This window comes from Panthera tigris, chromosome C2 (genome assembly GCF_018350195.1).
Source record: "Panthera tigris isolate Pti1 chromosome C2, P.tigris_Pti1_mat1.1, whole genome shotgun sequence".
NCBI classification, from domain to species: domain Eukaryota; kingdom Metazoa; phylum Chordata; class Mammalia; order Carnivora; family Felidae; genus Panthera; species Panthera tigris.
In genome coordinates, this window is record NC_056668.1 from 22,567,648 (window position 1) to 22,582,242 (window position 14,595).

Consider the following 14,595-nt stretch of genomic DNA (forward strand, 5'->3'; position numbering starts at 1 on the left):
TCTTTAGTTGTATCGAAATCTTTCTTAGTATTTGATCTATTAATCTTCACTCTATTCCAATTTAAGCTCCTGTATTTAAAATCAGTTTGTGGGCCTATCGGGCACAGGCATAGAATTTGTAAATCCAAACACCTATCTTTCAAAACAATCTTGGAAAAAAATCCTTATTGAATGCGACTTCTTCACAAAGCTGAAAATGGATTTCTCTACCATATAAATTGATTTTTTTCTTCAGGTTTCAATTAAAATAGAACTTTTGCTAAAATTAAAATCTGGATTAAAAATTTTGGCATTATATGTAGTAATGAAGCAGGTACATAACCTTAATCACAATGTTCATAAACTAAATGCTATAAGGTTAAAATGACCATCTATAGATTAAAATATACATACTGCAATTGCATCCTGCGGAGCAATATTGAAGGTTTAGTGAAATTATGCAGTGAAAAAACTGTAAAGTCCAACTGTGAATTTATTTCTAAATTGTAGTTAGTTATTACACCCTTCGATTAGTAAAAATGGCAAGAATTTGAGTAAGTTTCCAATGAATGTTCCATTTACAAAATGCTACTGTTTTCAAATAAAAATTATCTCCCTTATTTTCAGGAACAAAGAGAAATTCTACTACAACCTTAGGTCCAAATAAACCAGAGCATCTAATAATCTCGGTTGAGATTGAAAGGATGTTTATGTGTGATTGTACCTGGCTAAACATTTCACAAATTAAAATTATGCTATTTGAGAGAATTGTTTTATGCTCTGATAAAAATAACTTGATATTTTAAAATGTCAATTTTTCATTTTTGTTTTGAATACTGAAAAGTGAGTACCTGTTTTGAAACATTATTATCTTCTCTTCATTTGTGCCCAATGAGGTATATAGAACATGCTTACCAAGTGTTAAATGATAGGGTAATGGAAATGCCATGTAACCCTCCCAATCAAAAAAATCTTGCTACACCTGTGACACACATTTTTCACTCAAAACTAAATGTCAAAATGACTTCCATTTGAAATTTAAATAGTTCAAATTGTGATCAGATTTGTTCACAATTCATGTTTTGAAATTTAGTTTTAGGTCAATTAGTGATTGGGATGATCAGTAAGGTTTCAGCTAAACCTTGAAGAATATAATAACTGGTCTAGACAGCAACTGTACCCTAAACCTTGGACCAGGTGCAGAGTAAGCAAGTGAAATTCACAGGAAATTATTTAATGCATTATTTAGAATCAGAATCTACTAACAGGAGATTTTTTTTCCTAAAATTTTCTTGCTTATGCCACCACAATCAAGCAAGAGATGATATTTATTTTTAGGTAGACGAAGATACATGAGTAGTATATAATGGATTACAGGTATTTATGAACTAGGAAAAAAAACTGAACATCAACTAAACTCATGTAAATTAAAAGAAAGAAATAAAACTATGCTGAAGGAAAAAAGTAGTAGCTGAAATGTTCTTGACTATAGTCCCTGTCTTTTCAGAGATAAATCTAAATCTATCTTCTAACAAATGCCTCAAAAGCAATGAGTATAATTATGCTTACAAAATTCTTCCTCAAACTTTAAAATGACTAGCGTGAACTGCAAAAGAAGCATTTCTTCCCTATTCAAAACTATGTATGTTCTTTAAAAAAACATCAGAATTTCAACAATGTCGTTACCTATACAGCCAGAAGAGCGCCTTTTAAATATAGTTACAATTATACATATCATTTTCAAAAATCTTTTTAGGTGTACATGTTAGATCACAGAAAAGGAAGGAAAACTGAAATATGAAAAAATGATGTGGATGGAGAGACTGTAGCTAGAGGACCAGCCATGTAATTGTGTTTTTGTAAAGTACTGCCATCCTTTGGAAAATCTCAACTGGTACTCAGACAATGAGAGCTATTGCACGGATCTGTAGTACACAAGGTTCCAGTGTCCTCATGGGGGAGAGAAGAAAGAGGGAGATCTGAGGCTTGGACCCCTGCACGGAGCTAGGAATGTCAACGTTCTTGGAAGAAAGGAAAAGTGTGGGCTAAAAAAATTTGTTTGACTTGGCAAGGAGGTGGGATAAATACTTCTTTGAAAATTAGTAACTGTAAGTCTGCTCTCATAGCGCAGGAACTCTCAAATCAAGAAATTAATTTAAGATGCTTCCACCTTTGTAAAATTTCAGAGCAGCTGCTCAAAGTACAGGGATATTTTCTGTGGAAGACTGCACCCAAACCCCAGGTCTTGCATGATTCCAATAAATAAGATTAGCAAAATATGATATCGCAATTTAAAATCATAAAATATACTACTAAACAAGCCACCATGAGTGAGATAGTGTTGAAACATACAATGAACTAATGTAATTTATATAAATTAAAAATGTGATTGTTGCGGTGCCTGGGTGGCTCAGTTGGCTGGGCATCCGACTTTGGCTCAGGTCATGATCTCACAGTCCGTCAGTTCGAACCCTGCATCGGGCTCTATGCTGGCAGCTCGGAGCCTGGAGCCTGCTTCAATTCTGTGTCTCCCTCTTTCTCTGCCCCTACCCTGCCTGTGCTCTGCCTCGCTCTCAAAAATAAAATAAAAACATAAAAAAAAATTTTAATGTGATTGTTAAATTAAAATCTTAATAGACAGGTTTAGTGGTAGCTTAAACATAAGTGAACAAAGAATTAGTGAACTGGTAGGCAGAACTGAATAATAACATGGTAAAATAATGAAACATAATAAAATATAGGTACAGAGATACGGTATTCTAACTTCTAAAAAAAACAAGTTTAGCATTTATAACTGGGATTTTTCAGAATAAGGGAATAGAGAGAATGAGGGAAAAGACAATATTCGCATTCAAGAATGTAATGATATAACATTTTCCAGGATGGATGAAAGACATCAATCTTTAGATTGACGAACATTATGAACCTCAAAAAGAACAAGAACTCCACATGAAGCCATGTAATTAAACCTCAAGACACCAAATTAAAATAGATATCACAAAACCAGCGTAAGAAAAAAGTAAAAATATTTACAAAGAAAAAATTTCTAAATGACAGTGATATTTCAGCTTTCTAATTCATATTTAACGTAGGCAAATTACTCCCTCAGTTCTCTATAGAAGTCCTTCCAGTAGCTATCTAAAATACATTGCAACAAACACACACACACATTACACCATACACATATATATATGTGTACACATATAAGTATATGTATGTATATATGTACACACACACACACACACACACATATATATATATATATATATATATATATATATATATATATATATAAACACTTAGGGTGCCTGGGTGGTTCAGTCAGTTAAGCGTCTGACTTTGGCTCATCATGATCTCATGGTTCGTGATTTCAGGCCCCACTTAGGGCTTGTGCTGACAGCTCAGAGCCTGGAGCCTGCTTCAGATGCTGTGTCTCCCTCTCTCTCTGCCCCTCCCTCTCTCACACTCTGTGTCTCTCTCTCTCCCAAAAATAAGCATTAAAAATTTTTAAAAATATATACTTAAAATTATATATATGGGCTATACTCATACTTTACAGGGAAGTAATTTGTATTCCACTTTCACAACTTTTTTTTGTTTGTTTATTTGAGACAGAGAGAGAGAGAGAGAGAGAGAGAGAGAGAGAGAGAGAAGGAAAGCACCTGAGTAGGGGGAGGGTCAGAGCGGGGAGAGAGAGAAGGAGAGGGTGTGAGAGAGAGAGAGAGAGAGAGAGGGGGAGAGAGAATCTCAAGTAGGCTCCATGCTCAGCTTGAATCCCGATGTGGGGCTCAATTCATGACCCTGGGATCATGACCTGAGACGAGATCAAGAGTCGGATGCTCAACTGACTGAGCCACCCAGGCACCCCACTTTTGCAACTCTTTACTGAATAAAGAAAAAACGGTGCCTAACGGTCAACAGTACTGGCTTTCGAATCTGATTTCCTGTCAGGGTTTGAATTTTAGTTTCACTATTATTTATCCACATGACCTTATAGATAAGAAGCTAAATTTTATAGTCCCAGTATTCTCCTTTATATGGATTGCCCTCAGCTTCATCCTCTGTAAGAGGATATTCATACTACCAAATTCTTCATTTTGTAGTCAAAATCTATTGACTTAATTTATTTTCAGTTCTTAACAGAGTGACTAAAATAGAATGAATATTTGGGAACTATGAACTGAATTGCGCCCCACCCCTCCATTCATATGTTGAAACCCTAGCCTCTAATGTGATAGTAGTTAGAGGTGGGTCTTGGGGAGGTAATTAGACTTAGTGAACTCATGAGGGTGGAGCCCCATGATGGGATCAGCATTCTCATAGGAAGAGGAAGAGAAACCAGAACTATGAGTATTCTGATCTCACTGGCAAGCTTTAAGCTATCCAAGGCTGAGTGTACTGACTGTCATTCATGTAAGGTCCCTGACTGATACTCAAAATTCACCAAACAGGTTTCTGACACGTTTTCTTTCTACATAAAATACTCACAGGTAAAGAATATACCTATCATATATAACTGAATGTCTAATTTCTGAGACAGTGATTTCTCATTGTAAATTAACAAATGTTCTTTATTATATATCAGTTTTATAAACACGGAAATCTACTTCTGAGATAGGGATATATGGAGTAACAAAATCAGGTCTTTGAACGTGAACAACTCTGTCAGATCAAAGCCATTATAAATTCTTCATGGTTTTGCAACTTTGTAAGAAGTCTCAGAAGAATCTATTAACCTTCTTCCCTGGGGTGGAGGGGTAAGGGGTGGCGGTACTCTTCTGTCAAGTTTAATTTCTCTAATGTTCAGCTTTAACATTACTTGTCTCCAGGGTTGTGCCCAAGCACCCACTTTGAATGTTCTGTAGTGTCAGAAATAATTCATCTCTCTTTCTGTCTCTCCCTTTTCACCCTCTTTTATTTTCTCTCTCTTAAAAATATTATTCTTGCATCTAGGGTAATGGTTGCTTCCACTGGAATCCTAGAACTCACAAGCTCATTCTTTTGGGGCACTATCCTCTCTCCTAAACCACACAGCATTTGCACAAAGACATTACCTACCCAAACCCTCTTATTATTAGAAGAAATTATAAAAGCTGACATGTTGGGGGGGCATTACTTGAAGTATATGGTAAATGACTGAAGACAGATTAATATTTCTGGCCCTTCTATCAAAAACCTATTATTCTCAGTAAAAATGAATAAGCAGGTGCCAACACAGATGAAACTAGGATGATTTTTATCTGTTCTGTCTCCATTGTCCACTAAGCCAACCCTTCATAGAAGGGCTCACGCTTTTCTTCATAGAACAAACAGCTAGCTCATGCTTTTTACAGAACCCTTACACCATACATATTAGGATCAGGCCAGGGCCCAGGGCCAGCGCAGGAGGGACAGTATAATTTTCATTACTATATACTCACCAATACTTTATATTACTATATACTCATCATTTTCCTTACTATCCTTTTGTAGTTCTATATCCCAATCAATACACTCCACCTCTCATAATTTACTATGATTTCCTACTTTAGTTTCTTCTTTTAATGGGAAAACAAACCACATTTTCACAACATGATGAAACTCTATATAAGTGAACAGAAGTGCTATAAATTGTTTTAACTTCTCAGAATTAGCTTATTCTATTAATCCACCTGCCATAATTAGTAGTAATAGCTTGAGTTTTCAAAACACAATTTTGAAATAAATTTTAGTAGACAGATGACTTTTTATAGATTGTTTCATAAATGCATGTAAAGTACACTTACTTGTGGAAGAAATCTCATTAATAAATGAAAAACAAGCACATATTTTAGAATATTCAGGCATCCAATATGACATGTCAGCAGTTGTTTTTCCCATCACCACATTTTTAAATACTAACTTTCCCCCCAATATTGAACTTTGGAGATTTTGTGAAACTTTCCATCTTTGTTAAAGATAAAAATTTTCCCACTCTTTATTCAAGTTATTCTCAAGAAGAATAGGACATTGGAAATGTCTTCCCAACTCTACTAAAAAAAAAAAGGACATATTGAAGAAAAATGAAAGCCCACTCACACAAGCACACTGAAGGTCAGCTTGAATTAACCAACACAATTTGAAAGCACTGACTCACTTTGAACTCCATGGGAGCGTACTATTTTCCAGGTTTCTGATGCCACTTCTTTGACATCCACCTGATAGTGATGAATGGGCACACCTCCATGGGAGTCCGGCTTGTTGAAAGAAACCTTGGCTGTGGTCTGTGACAGCTCTATAATCTTCACTCCATAGGGACTGGATGGCACATCTACAAATTAGTAGAAACAAAGGAAATATAAGCCAGGTAATATGGATGGCCATTATTAAAATTTATGGTATTTTGAAAATTAGGAATAAAGGAACATTTCTCCCTATGTCACTTAATATATGTGAATTACAAAGCTTGCATAAACTGATGAATGATGTCTTCAAATTGCAAGAAAGTACACATTAGTCAATCTTTACAACTATATCAAATAAAAAATATTCAATATCAAATCTCATTGACTGGGGCAGTAATTTTACTTGTCTTTTCTATACAATATTAGGATTTTATTTGCATTCATGGAAAACAAGCTTGTGTGTGTGTGTGTGTGTGTGTGTGTGTGTGTGAGAGAGAGAGAGAGAGAGAGAGAGAGAGGAGAGACAGAGAGACAGAGAGAGAGGGAGAGAGAAAGGGAGGGAGAGAGAGAAAAGGAGACACACACACACACACACACACACACACACAGAGAGAGAGAGAGAGAGAGAGAATGCAGATACAATTAGAAGAAGAAGCAGGGGTGCTTGGGTGGGTCAGTCAGTTAAGCATGCAACTTTGGTTCAGGTCAAGATTCACGTTCATGGGTAGGAGCCCTTCATTGGGCTCTGTGCTGACAGGTCAGAACCTGGAGCCCACTTCATATTCTGTGTCTCCCTCTCTCTCTGCCCCTCTCCTGCACACACTCTGTCTCTCTCTGTCTCTCAAAAAATATATATGTATATATATGAAAAAAAACAGACTTTATTGAATTTTTAGTATAAATAATTATCTTTTGTGAAAATTTGAGATTTATTTTCTTCTTGTTCATTCAAATTATATTAATAATTTGGGAAAGTATTAAGTTTGGAACACACGTCATTATGAACTAAATAAAATTGCAAGCTGTCCGCTTTAGTTTCATTTATGTATTATTTAACTAAAATAAACCTTTATTTGAAATAGTTAAGTTGTAATCACTGTATTTAAAAAAATAGCCATAAAATCTTTCTTGTGTGTGTTTTTGTATCAATTCATTACTCACATTATTTAAAGGTCAATAAAGTATCCTGAAGGAAAATTTATATCATTTTCCAGCATACAAAACTTTATAAACAAGTATCAAAAATGGTAAAAAGGCAAGAGGGGAAAAAAAACAAGGGAGAAAAATTCTCATTGGAATTAACGAATTGAAACTTCTAGTGCAGAAACATGAAGAATTAGAGGCACATTAAACATTGAAGGGATCTATGTCTATGTCTCTCAATTTATCTTTCTTTTTTTTTCCTTTTTAAAAAAGTAATCTCTATACCCAACATGGGGTTCAAACCCAAGATCCCAAGGAAGGTCAAAGAATCACATGCTATACTGACTGAGCCAGCCAGGAGCACCTGTCTCTCTTTCTTTTCAATACCACATTGGAAACAATCATAAAATTGGAAAATTACATAAAATTTACTGAAAAATATACATATATTATAAAAATATGATTAAATATGTCATTTCATCTTTGAACATAATTTTATTTTAAAAAGGTGATTGAAAATAACAGCAAATGCAAATCCCTATTCTATATAATCAAACATTAATATAAAAGTCTCTAATGGCTGTCAAAAGTCAACTGTCCCATCGGGGCGCCTGGGTGGCTCAGTTGGTTAAGCGTCCGACTTCAGCTCAGGTCATGATCTCGCGGTCCGTGAGTTCGAGCCGCGCATCTGGCTCTGTGCTGACAGCTCAGAGCCTGGAGCCTGTTTCAGATTCTGTGTCTCCCTCTCTCTGACCCTCCCCCGTTCATGCTCTGTCTCTCTCTGTCTCAAAAATAAATAAACGTTAAAAAAAAATTAAAAAAAAAAAGTCAACTGTCCCTTATTTGCTGAAGCTGAAGGAGAGCACAGTAGATCACATAAAAATATGCCTTATAATTGGTATTGGCAAGAGCCAGGAGGTCAGGTTTTTGGTCTTTGGATGTGAATATTGCAGAGAAATGTATCAATGTACATTTCAGCTCTAATTAGTAACAGTAAATTATTTGGAGATAATATTTTAAATGCATTATGGAATAACTCAAAGGTTTGGAAATAAATGTATAGAATACTGATGCCTCCTAAAGTCATATTGCTATGAAAATCTTATCTGGAAATAAAAATTGTAAATTATCTAAATAATCTATGAAATGTCACCATACATAAACCTTATAATATTTTCATGTTTCTTTAATCCCTAGATTATAACTGTAGGTTCTTTTCACCCGTAGGTTTGATCTAAAGTTCACAGAAAGGAAACATACACACACCAACACATTGATTGTTTTTTTTTTAATATGAAATTTATTGTCAAATTGGTTTCCATACAACACCCAGTGCTCATCCCAACAGGTGCTCTCCTCAATGCCCATCACCCAACCTCCCCTCTCTCCCATCCCCCCATCACCCCTCAGTTTATTCTCAGTTTTTAAGAGTTTCTTATGGTTTGGCTCCCTCTCTCTCTAACTTTCTTTCCCTTCCCTTCCCCTCCCCCATGGTCTTCTGTTAAGTTTCTCAGGATCCACATAAGAGTGACAACATATGGTATCTGTCTTTCCCTGTATGACTTATTTCACTTAGCATAACACTCTTCAGTTCCATCCATGTTGCTACAAAAGGCCATATTTCATTCTTTCTCATTGCCAAGTAGTATTCCACTGTGTATATAAACCACAATTTCTTTATCCATTCATCAGTTGATGGACATTTAGGCTCTTTCCATAATTTGGCTATTGTTGAAAGTGCTGCTATAAACATTGGGGTACAAGTGCCCCTATGCATCAGCACTCCTGTATCCCTTGGGTAAATTCCTAGCAGTGCTATTGCCGGGTCATAGGGTAGATCTATTTTTAATTTTTTGAGGAACGTCCACACTGTTTTCCAGAGTGGCTGCACCAGTTTGCATTCCCACCAACAGTGCAAGAGGGTTCCCATTTCTCCACATCCTTTCCAGCATCTATAGTCTCCTGATTTGTTCATTTTAGCCACTCTGACTGGCATGAGGTTGTATCTCAGTGTGGTTTTGATTTGTATTTCCCTGATGAGGAGTGACGTTGAACATCTTTTCATGTGCCTGTTGGCCATCTGGATGTCTTCTTTAGAGAAGTGTCTATTCATGTTTTCTGCCCATTTCTTCACTGGATTATTTGTTTTTTGGGCGTGGAGAAGAATGAAACTAGACCACTTTCTTACACCATTCACAAAAATAAACTCAAAATGGATAAAGGACCTGAATGTGAGACAGGAAACTATCAAAACCCTAGAGGAGAAAGCAGGAAAAAACCTCTCTGACCTCAGCCGCAGCAATTTCTTACTTGACACATCTCCAAAGGCAAGGGAATTAAAAGCAAAAATTGACTATTGGGACCTCATGAAGATAAAAACCTTCTGCACTGCAAAGGAAACAATCAACAAAACTAAAAGGCAACTAACGGAATGGGAAAAGATATTTGCAAATGACATATCGGACAAAGGGCTAGTATGCAAAATCTATAAAGAACTCACATTGATTGTTTAGAAGACTGTCAATTCTTCACCCCCATGCCCATGACTCTCTAATGTCAACTAGGCCTAAATTGGACAAAATGGCAATTATAATCTTCAGTTTAAGGATACTTTTAAAAAACAATGATTCAGTTGGTTAAGTGCCTGACTGTTGATTTCAGCTCAGGTCATGATCTCATGGTTTGTGAGTTCAAACCCCACAATGGGCTCTGCATTGACAGTGCTGAACCTGCTTGGGATTCTCTCTCTCTCTCTCTCTCTCTCTCTCTCTCTCTCAAAATAAAGAAATAAACTTAAAAAAATAAAAAAAGAAAGGTACTAAGTACTGAGGTTGGGAGGAAGAGATGTGAGACCTCTTGGGCTCCACCTTTGAGCCCATTTGGAAGGGGTCCACACATTTGGAAGGGACATGGTCCTTGATTCTTACTCTGACCACAGACCTATGCAGTATCAGCTGAGCTGTGCACTTGACATGATACAACTATAGATAAATAAGGCTTTTTTTCTTAGCATGAAGGTACCACTACCAAAACTTGAGCCAGTGGGTATCTTTTTCTAGCCAGATAGTCTATTTTCAGACCTGTTGACTCTTACTCTGGTTTTCCATTTGTATTTACTTTTTGTTGGCCTCTACTTTCTGTTACCTGACTAAAAGAAAAACATGCTTGTGACTGATATCTTCCTGAATATTTTTCTTTTATATTCTGATTTTATATGTCCAACCACTTACTGGCTACCAAATTATTCCATGTATATGTGTATACACACGCACACACACACACACACACTCACTTACTGAGTGAGTAAAAGGGACTGGAATATACTCAGTCCCCAGGAAATATATGATGAATTAAACATTTCAGTAATTAAAAATAATATACAAAGGTAGAGAACATATTCAAGTGAATAGGGCCGAATATGCCTAGAACCAATGTCTCTAATTCTTCACCCTCTCCATTGTTTGTTTTTTTTTTTAACACAGGTAACTTTATTTTTTTTTCAATATATGAAGTTTATTGTCAAATTGGTTTCCATACAACACCCAGTGCTCATCCCAAAAGGTGCCCTCCTCAATACCCATCACCCACCCTCCCCTCCCTCCCACCCCCCATCAACCCTCAGTTTGTTCTCAGTTTTTAAGTCTCTTATGCTTTGGCTCTCTTCCACTCTAACCTCTTTTTTTTCCTTCCCCTCCCCCATGGGTTTCTGTTAAGTTTCTCAGGATCCACATAAGAGTGAAAACATATGGTATCTGTCTTTCTCTGTATGGCTTATTTCACGTAGCATCACACTCTCCAGTGTTTTTTAATCGCATTCATCCTTGAGCCTATCTCTTATATACAACACAATAAGTCAAAGTTACTTCCATCATTCCCACATCATAATTTTTGTGTTCATCTCCTCCTTCCTGTTTCCACTGTGAAGTCCAAGTCCTATCTGCCTCTACCTGCAATGCCATTAGTGGCTCTTGGCTTCCTTTCCTATTGGACATCCCACCAAATTTCAATCCATACGGTGTGTAAATGCAAAATCAATCTTTCTAAAGCACCACTCTACTCACGCCACTTCCCTAAGCAAGGTATTCAGAAGCTTCCTCCTCTTTATACCTTGAAGCTTAGACCTTTCAGTCTGGCTTTCAATATCCTGAATTACCTAACCTCACTGGGTCTATGCAAACAGAGGATCATATTGTAGAAGGCTATCAAACACAGTCCAATGTTTCAAATGGGGCTTGTGGATCTTGAATTCCATACACAAAGCTTCCATCACTGTTAGCATATTTTTCTAAACTATTTCTTAGCATCCTCCGTCTCAATAATTAATGAATGCTACCCATCAGTGAATGAATAGAACAATTGTACAAACACGCGTTTCTTTCTTTATTCTTTCTTTTCACCTCTACTAGAACCAATATAGAGTTGGATGAAGAGCCTAGATATATATCATCAGAGTCTATGGATCCAAAGTCTGGTTTTGCTACCTTTCTCAGCTGCAATCTTGGACAAATCTTGTCTTTTCAACCATCAGTATTTTTCTTTCTAAAATGGAGATTGGAATAATACCCAATGTTAAGGTTGCTATAAGTATCAAGTAATGGATAACACAAAACAGATCCTGAGATACATTAAGCACTTAGTAAGTGTTAGTCATTGTAATTTTGTTACCCTCCCTGGTAACTATCCCCCTTCTATTGCATTATTGTGTATCCACTGACACCTATCAATATTTCAGTTTAAGGTAATAGATCTAACACTGAGGTTCAGCTTAGAAATGTGAACTGTGTGTAACAGCAAAAATTGGTGCCATAATCTAGGAGTAGGACAGAAACAATCTTTAGCAGATTGTTGTAGGAGTTGCCAGATGACCCTGCACAAATTAAATGTATTGACTCTTAGTTTCCTCATAAACAAAAAGGTAATAATGCCAACACTGAAGTTGCTATTGTGAGGATACATTGCTGGATATAAGTCACTGGAAATTCACAAAAACTATTTTCCCTTATCCTTTCTGTAAAAAGGCTGTCAGTATATTCATAATGTTGATAAATTTTTGATATTATGCATATACCTAAAGCCATAGTTTGGTCAAAGCATAAAGGCAAAAACTTCTAAAAAGTCTGCCTTGGTGATTATTTTATCTTGTAATAGATCAAGAGACAATGGAAAAGGTTGATTCTCTGACTTTAATTCTGATAAATAAAAGAATGGAATTAAATAAAGAGATAGTAGTAAATGAAGCGGAAGAACATGAAGCCTTATTTAAAAAAAAGAGCACAGCAATCTGATATATATATATATATATATATATATATATATATATATATATATAAATTTTTTTTAACGTTTATTTACTTTTGAGACAGAGAGAGACAGAGCATGAATAGGGGAGGGGCAGAGAGAGAGGGAGACACAGAATCTGAAACAGGCTCCAGGCTCTGAGCTGTCAGCACAGAGCCCAACGCGGGGCTCGAACTCACAGACTGTGAGATCGTGACCTGAGCCGAAGTCGGACGCTTAACTGACTGAGCCACCCAGGCGCCCCTGATATATATATAAATGTTTGAAAACAGATTCAAAATAATACATCAAATATTACGTTCCTCTGCCTAACAGAAAAAGGAGACCAAAGTGAGGCTATACTCTAGAAAGCAAAATTCTGAAAATATATGTCCGAAGATACTCATGTGGAAGATAAAGAATGGAGCTCATAAATATAATGTAAGCACACAGGAGATCACAGATGACTAAATGTTTTAGAAACATTTCTAAAGTGAGGGGCACATGGGTAGCTCAGTCTGTTAAAGTGTCCAGCGTGGGTTTGAGCCCTGCATCGGGCTCTGTGCTGACAGCTCTGAGCCTGGGGCCTGCTTTGAATTCTCTGTCTCCCCCACCCTCTCTCTGCCTCTTCCCTGCTTGTGTTCTCTCTCTCCAAAATAAATAAATAAATAAATAAATAAATAAATACTGAAAAAAAAAAGAAACCTGTCTAAAGTGAGATGAAACATGGAATTACAAAACTGTATTTCCTCAGGCTTCAGGATAAACTGAGATATAATATGTTGAAGACAGCAACAGCCACAAGGATTAGTTGTGTGTGTGTGTGTGTGTGTGTGTGTGTGTGAGTGTGAGTGTGAGTGTGTGTGTATATGTTTTAGCTCTTCACACTCTCTTCCTCAACTGCATCCACAAGTCTCAGCAAACATAAATAGACCTCAATATCAAGAGTGAAAACAGAAGTAATCAAGCAAGTTCGCTCAAATCGTACTCTATCATTTCTGGAATGAACCTGTAATGGAAAGCTTCCCTTCTCTTTTCGAAGACCAAACACTCCATCTCTGAAGGGAATTTCTTTACCTTTTCTCTTCTCCAGAACACTGCGTCACCAGATAGCTCTTCTCTTCCCTTTTCTTCTCTTTATAATTTTAGTCTTTCTTGGCAACTTATTACCACGAACTATAATTCCCACATGACGAATTTTCTTCAGTCCTACTCTCTCCTCAGGCAATAAACTCTTGTTTTGCTTCCCTGTCACTCTATTTCAACAGGTCAATTTTTGCCCTAACATCTTTACTTCTGGGAATTTGATTTCCTCGAATGCTGGGAAGCTGGTGACTAAGGTATGGCTCAGAGTCACTGACTCAGCTCTTTCCCCACAGATGAGGATGTGGTATTACTAAACTTAGATCAATTGGAAGAGTTTGATATTTGTCAACCTTCCCTTAAGTGGAAGTACTCAAGCGAGTATTTGGCCAGAAATACGCTTTAAATCTAGACAATAGAAGTATCTTAGACATTTTCTATTGACACATCACATCCATTTTTATCATCTAAGCTACTGCCCTTTATCATAAGAAAGGGAAGGCGAACTCTTCCTTAACTCTTCCTTTCCCAGACTCGCTTGCTGGTATGGTTTTAAGTGTTAGGAAGGCACTTAGGATGAGGTGTACGAGTAAGCGGTGTAGAATGCTGAGGGGGTGTCAACGCCATTCCTGCTTTTCTGAGGAGGTGCCCCTGGATGATGGATGGCAGAAGCCGGACTCCCTACCCCACTGCCTGTCTGTGCAGTTTCTGGTGCAGAGTGGCTGTGAAGTCAGTACAGTGGTAGCTTGGCAGTAGGTCAGCTTCCTGACCTCTGGTTAGCAGTTGCAGACTTGACCCCTGAACCGCACTTCGCTAATTTGTGAGCTCAGAAACAGAACACTGGTGGCTCTCTCTTCATCCCCTTCCTCTGCCTTCCCAATGATTCTAGAACCACCCCACTCTCAATTTCAGGTTTCTTTCTGCTTGGTTTCTACATCAGTCTCCATCTGATAAACGTCCTAAATATTAA

At 37.0% G+C, this 14,595-nt stretch overlaps 1 protein-coding gene across 1 annotated transcript in view; it reads right to left on the bottom strand.

Moving 5' to 3' along the window:
• NCAM2 (neural cell adhesion molecule 2) overlaps positions 1-14,595 on the bottom strand; it is a 223,505-nt gene that overhangs the window by 77,336 nt on the left and 131,574 nt on the right. The window contains exon 12 of the mRNA XM_007075055.3: positions 6,095-6,268. Within this exon, the coding sequence (XP_007075117.1) occupies positions 6,095-6,268 (174 nt within the window). The remainder of the gene's footprint in view (positions 1-6,094; positions 6,269-14,595) is intronic.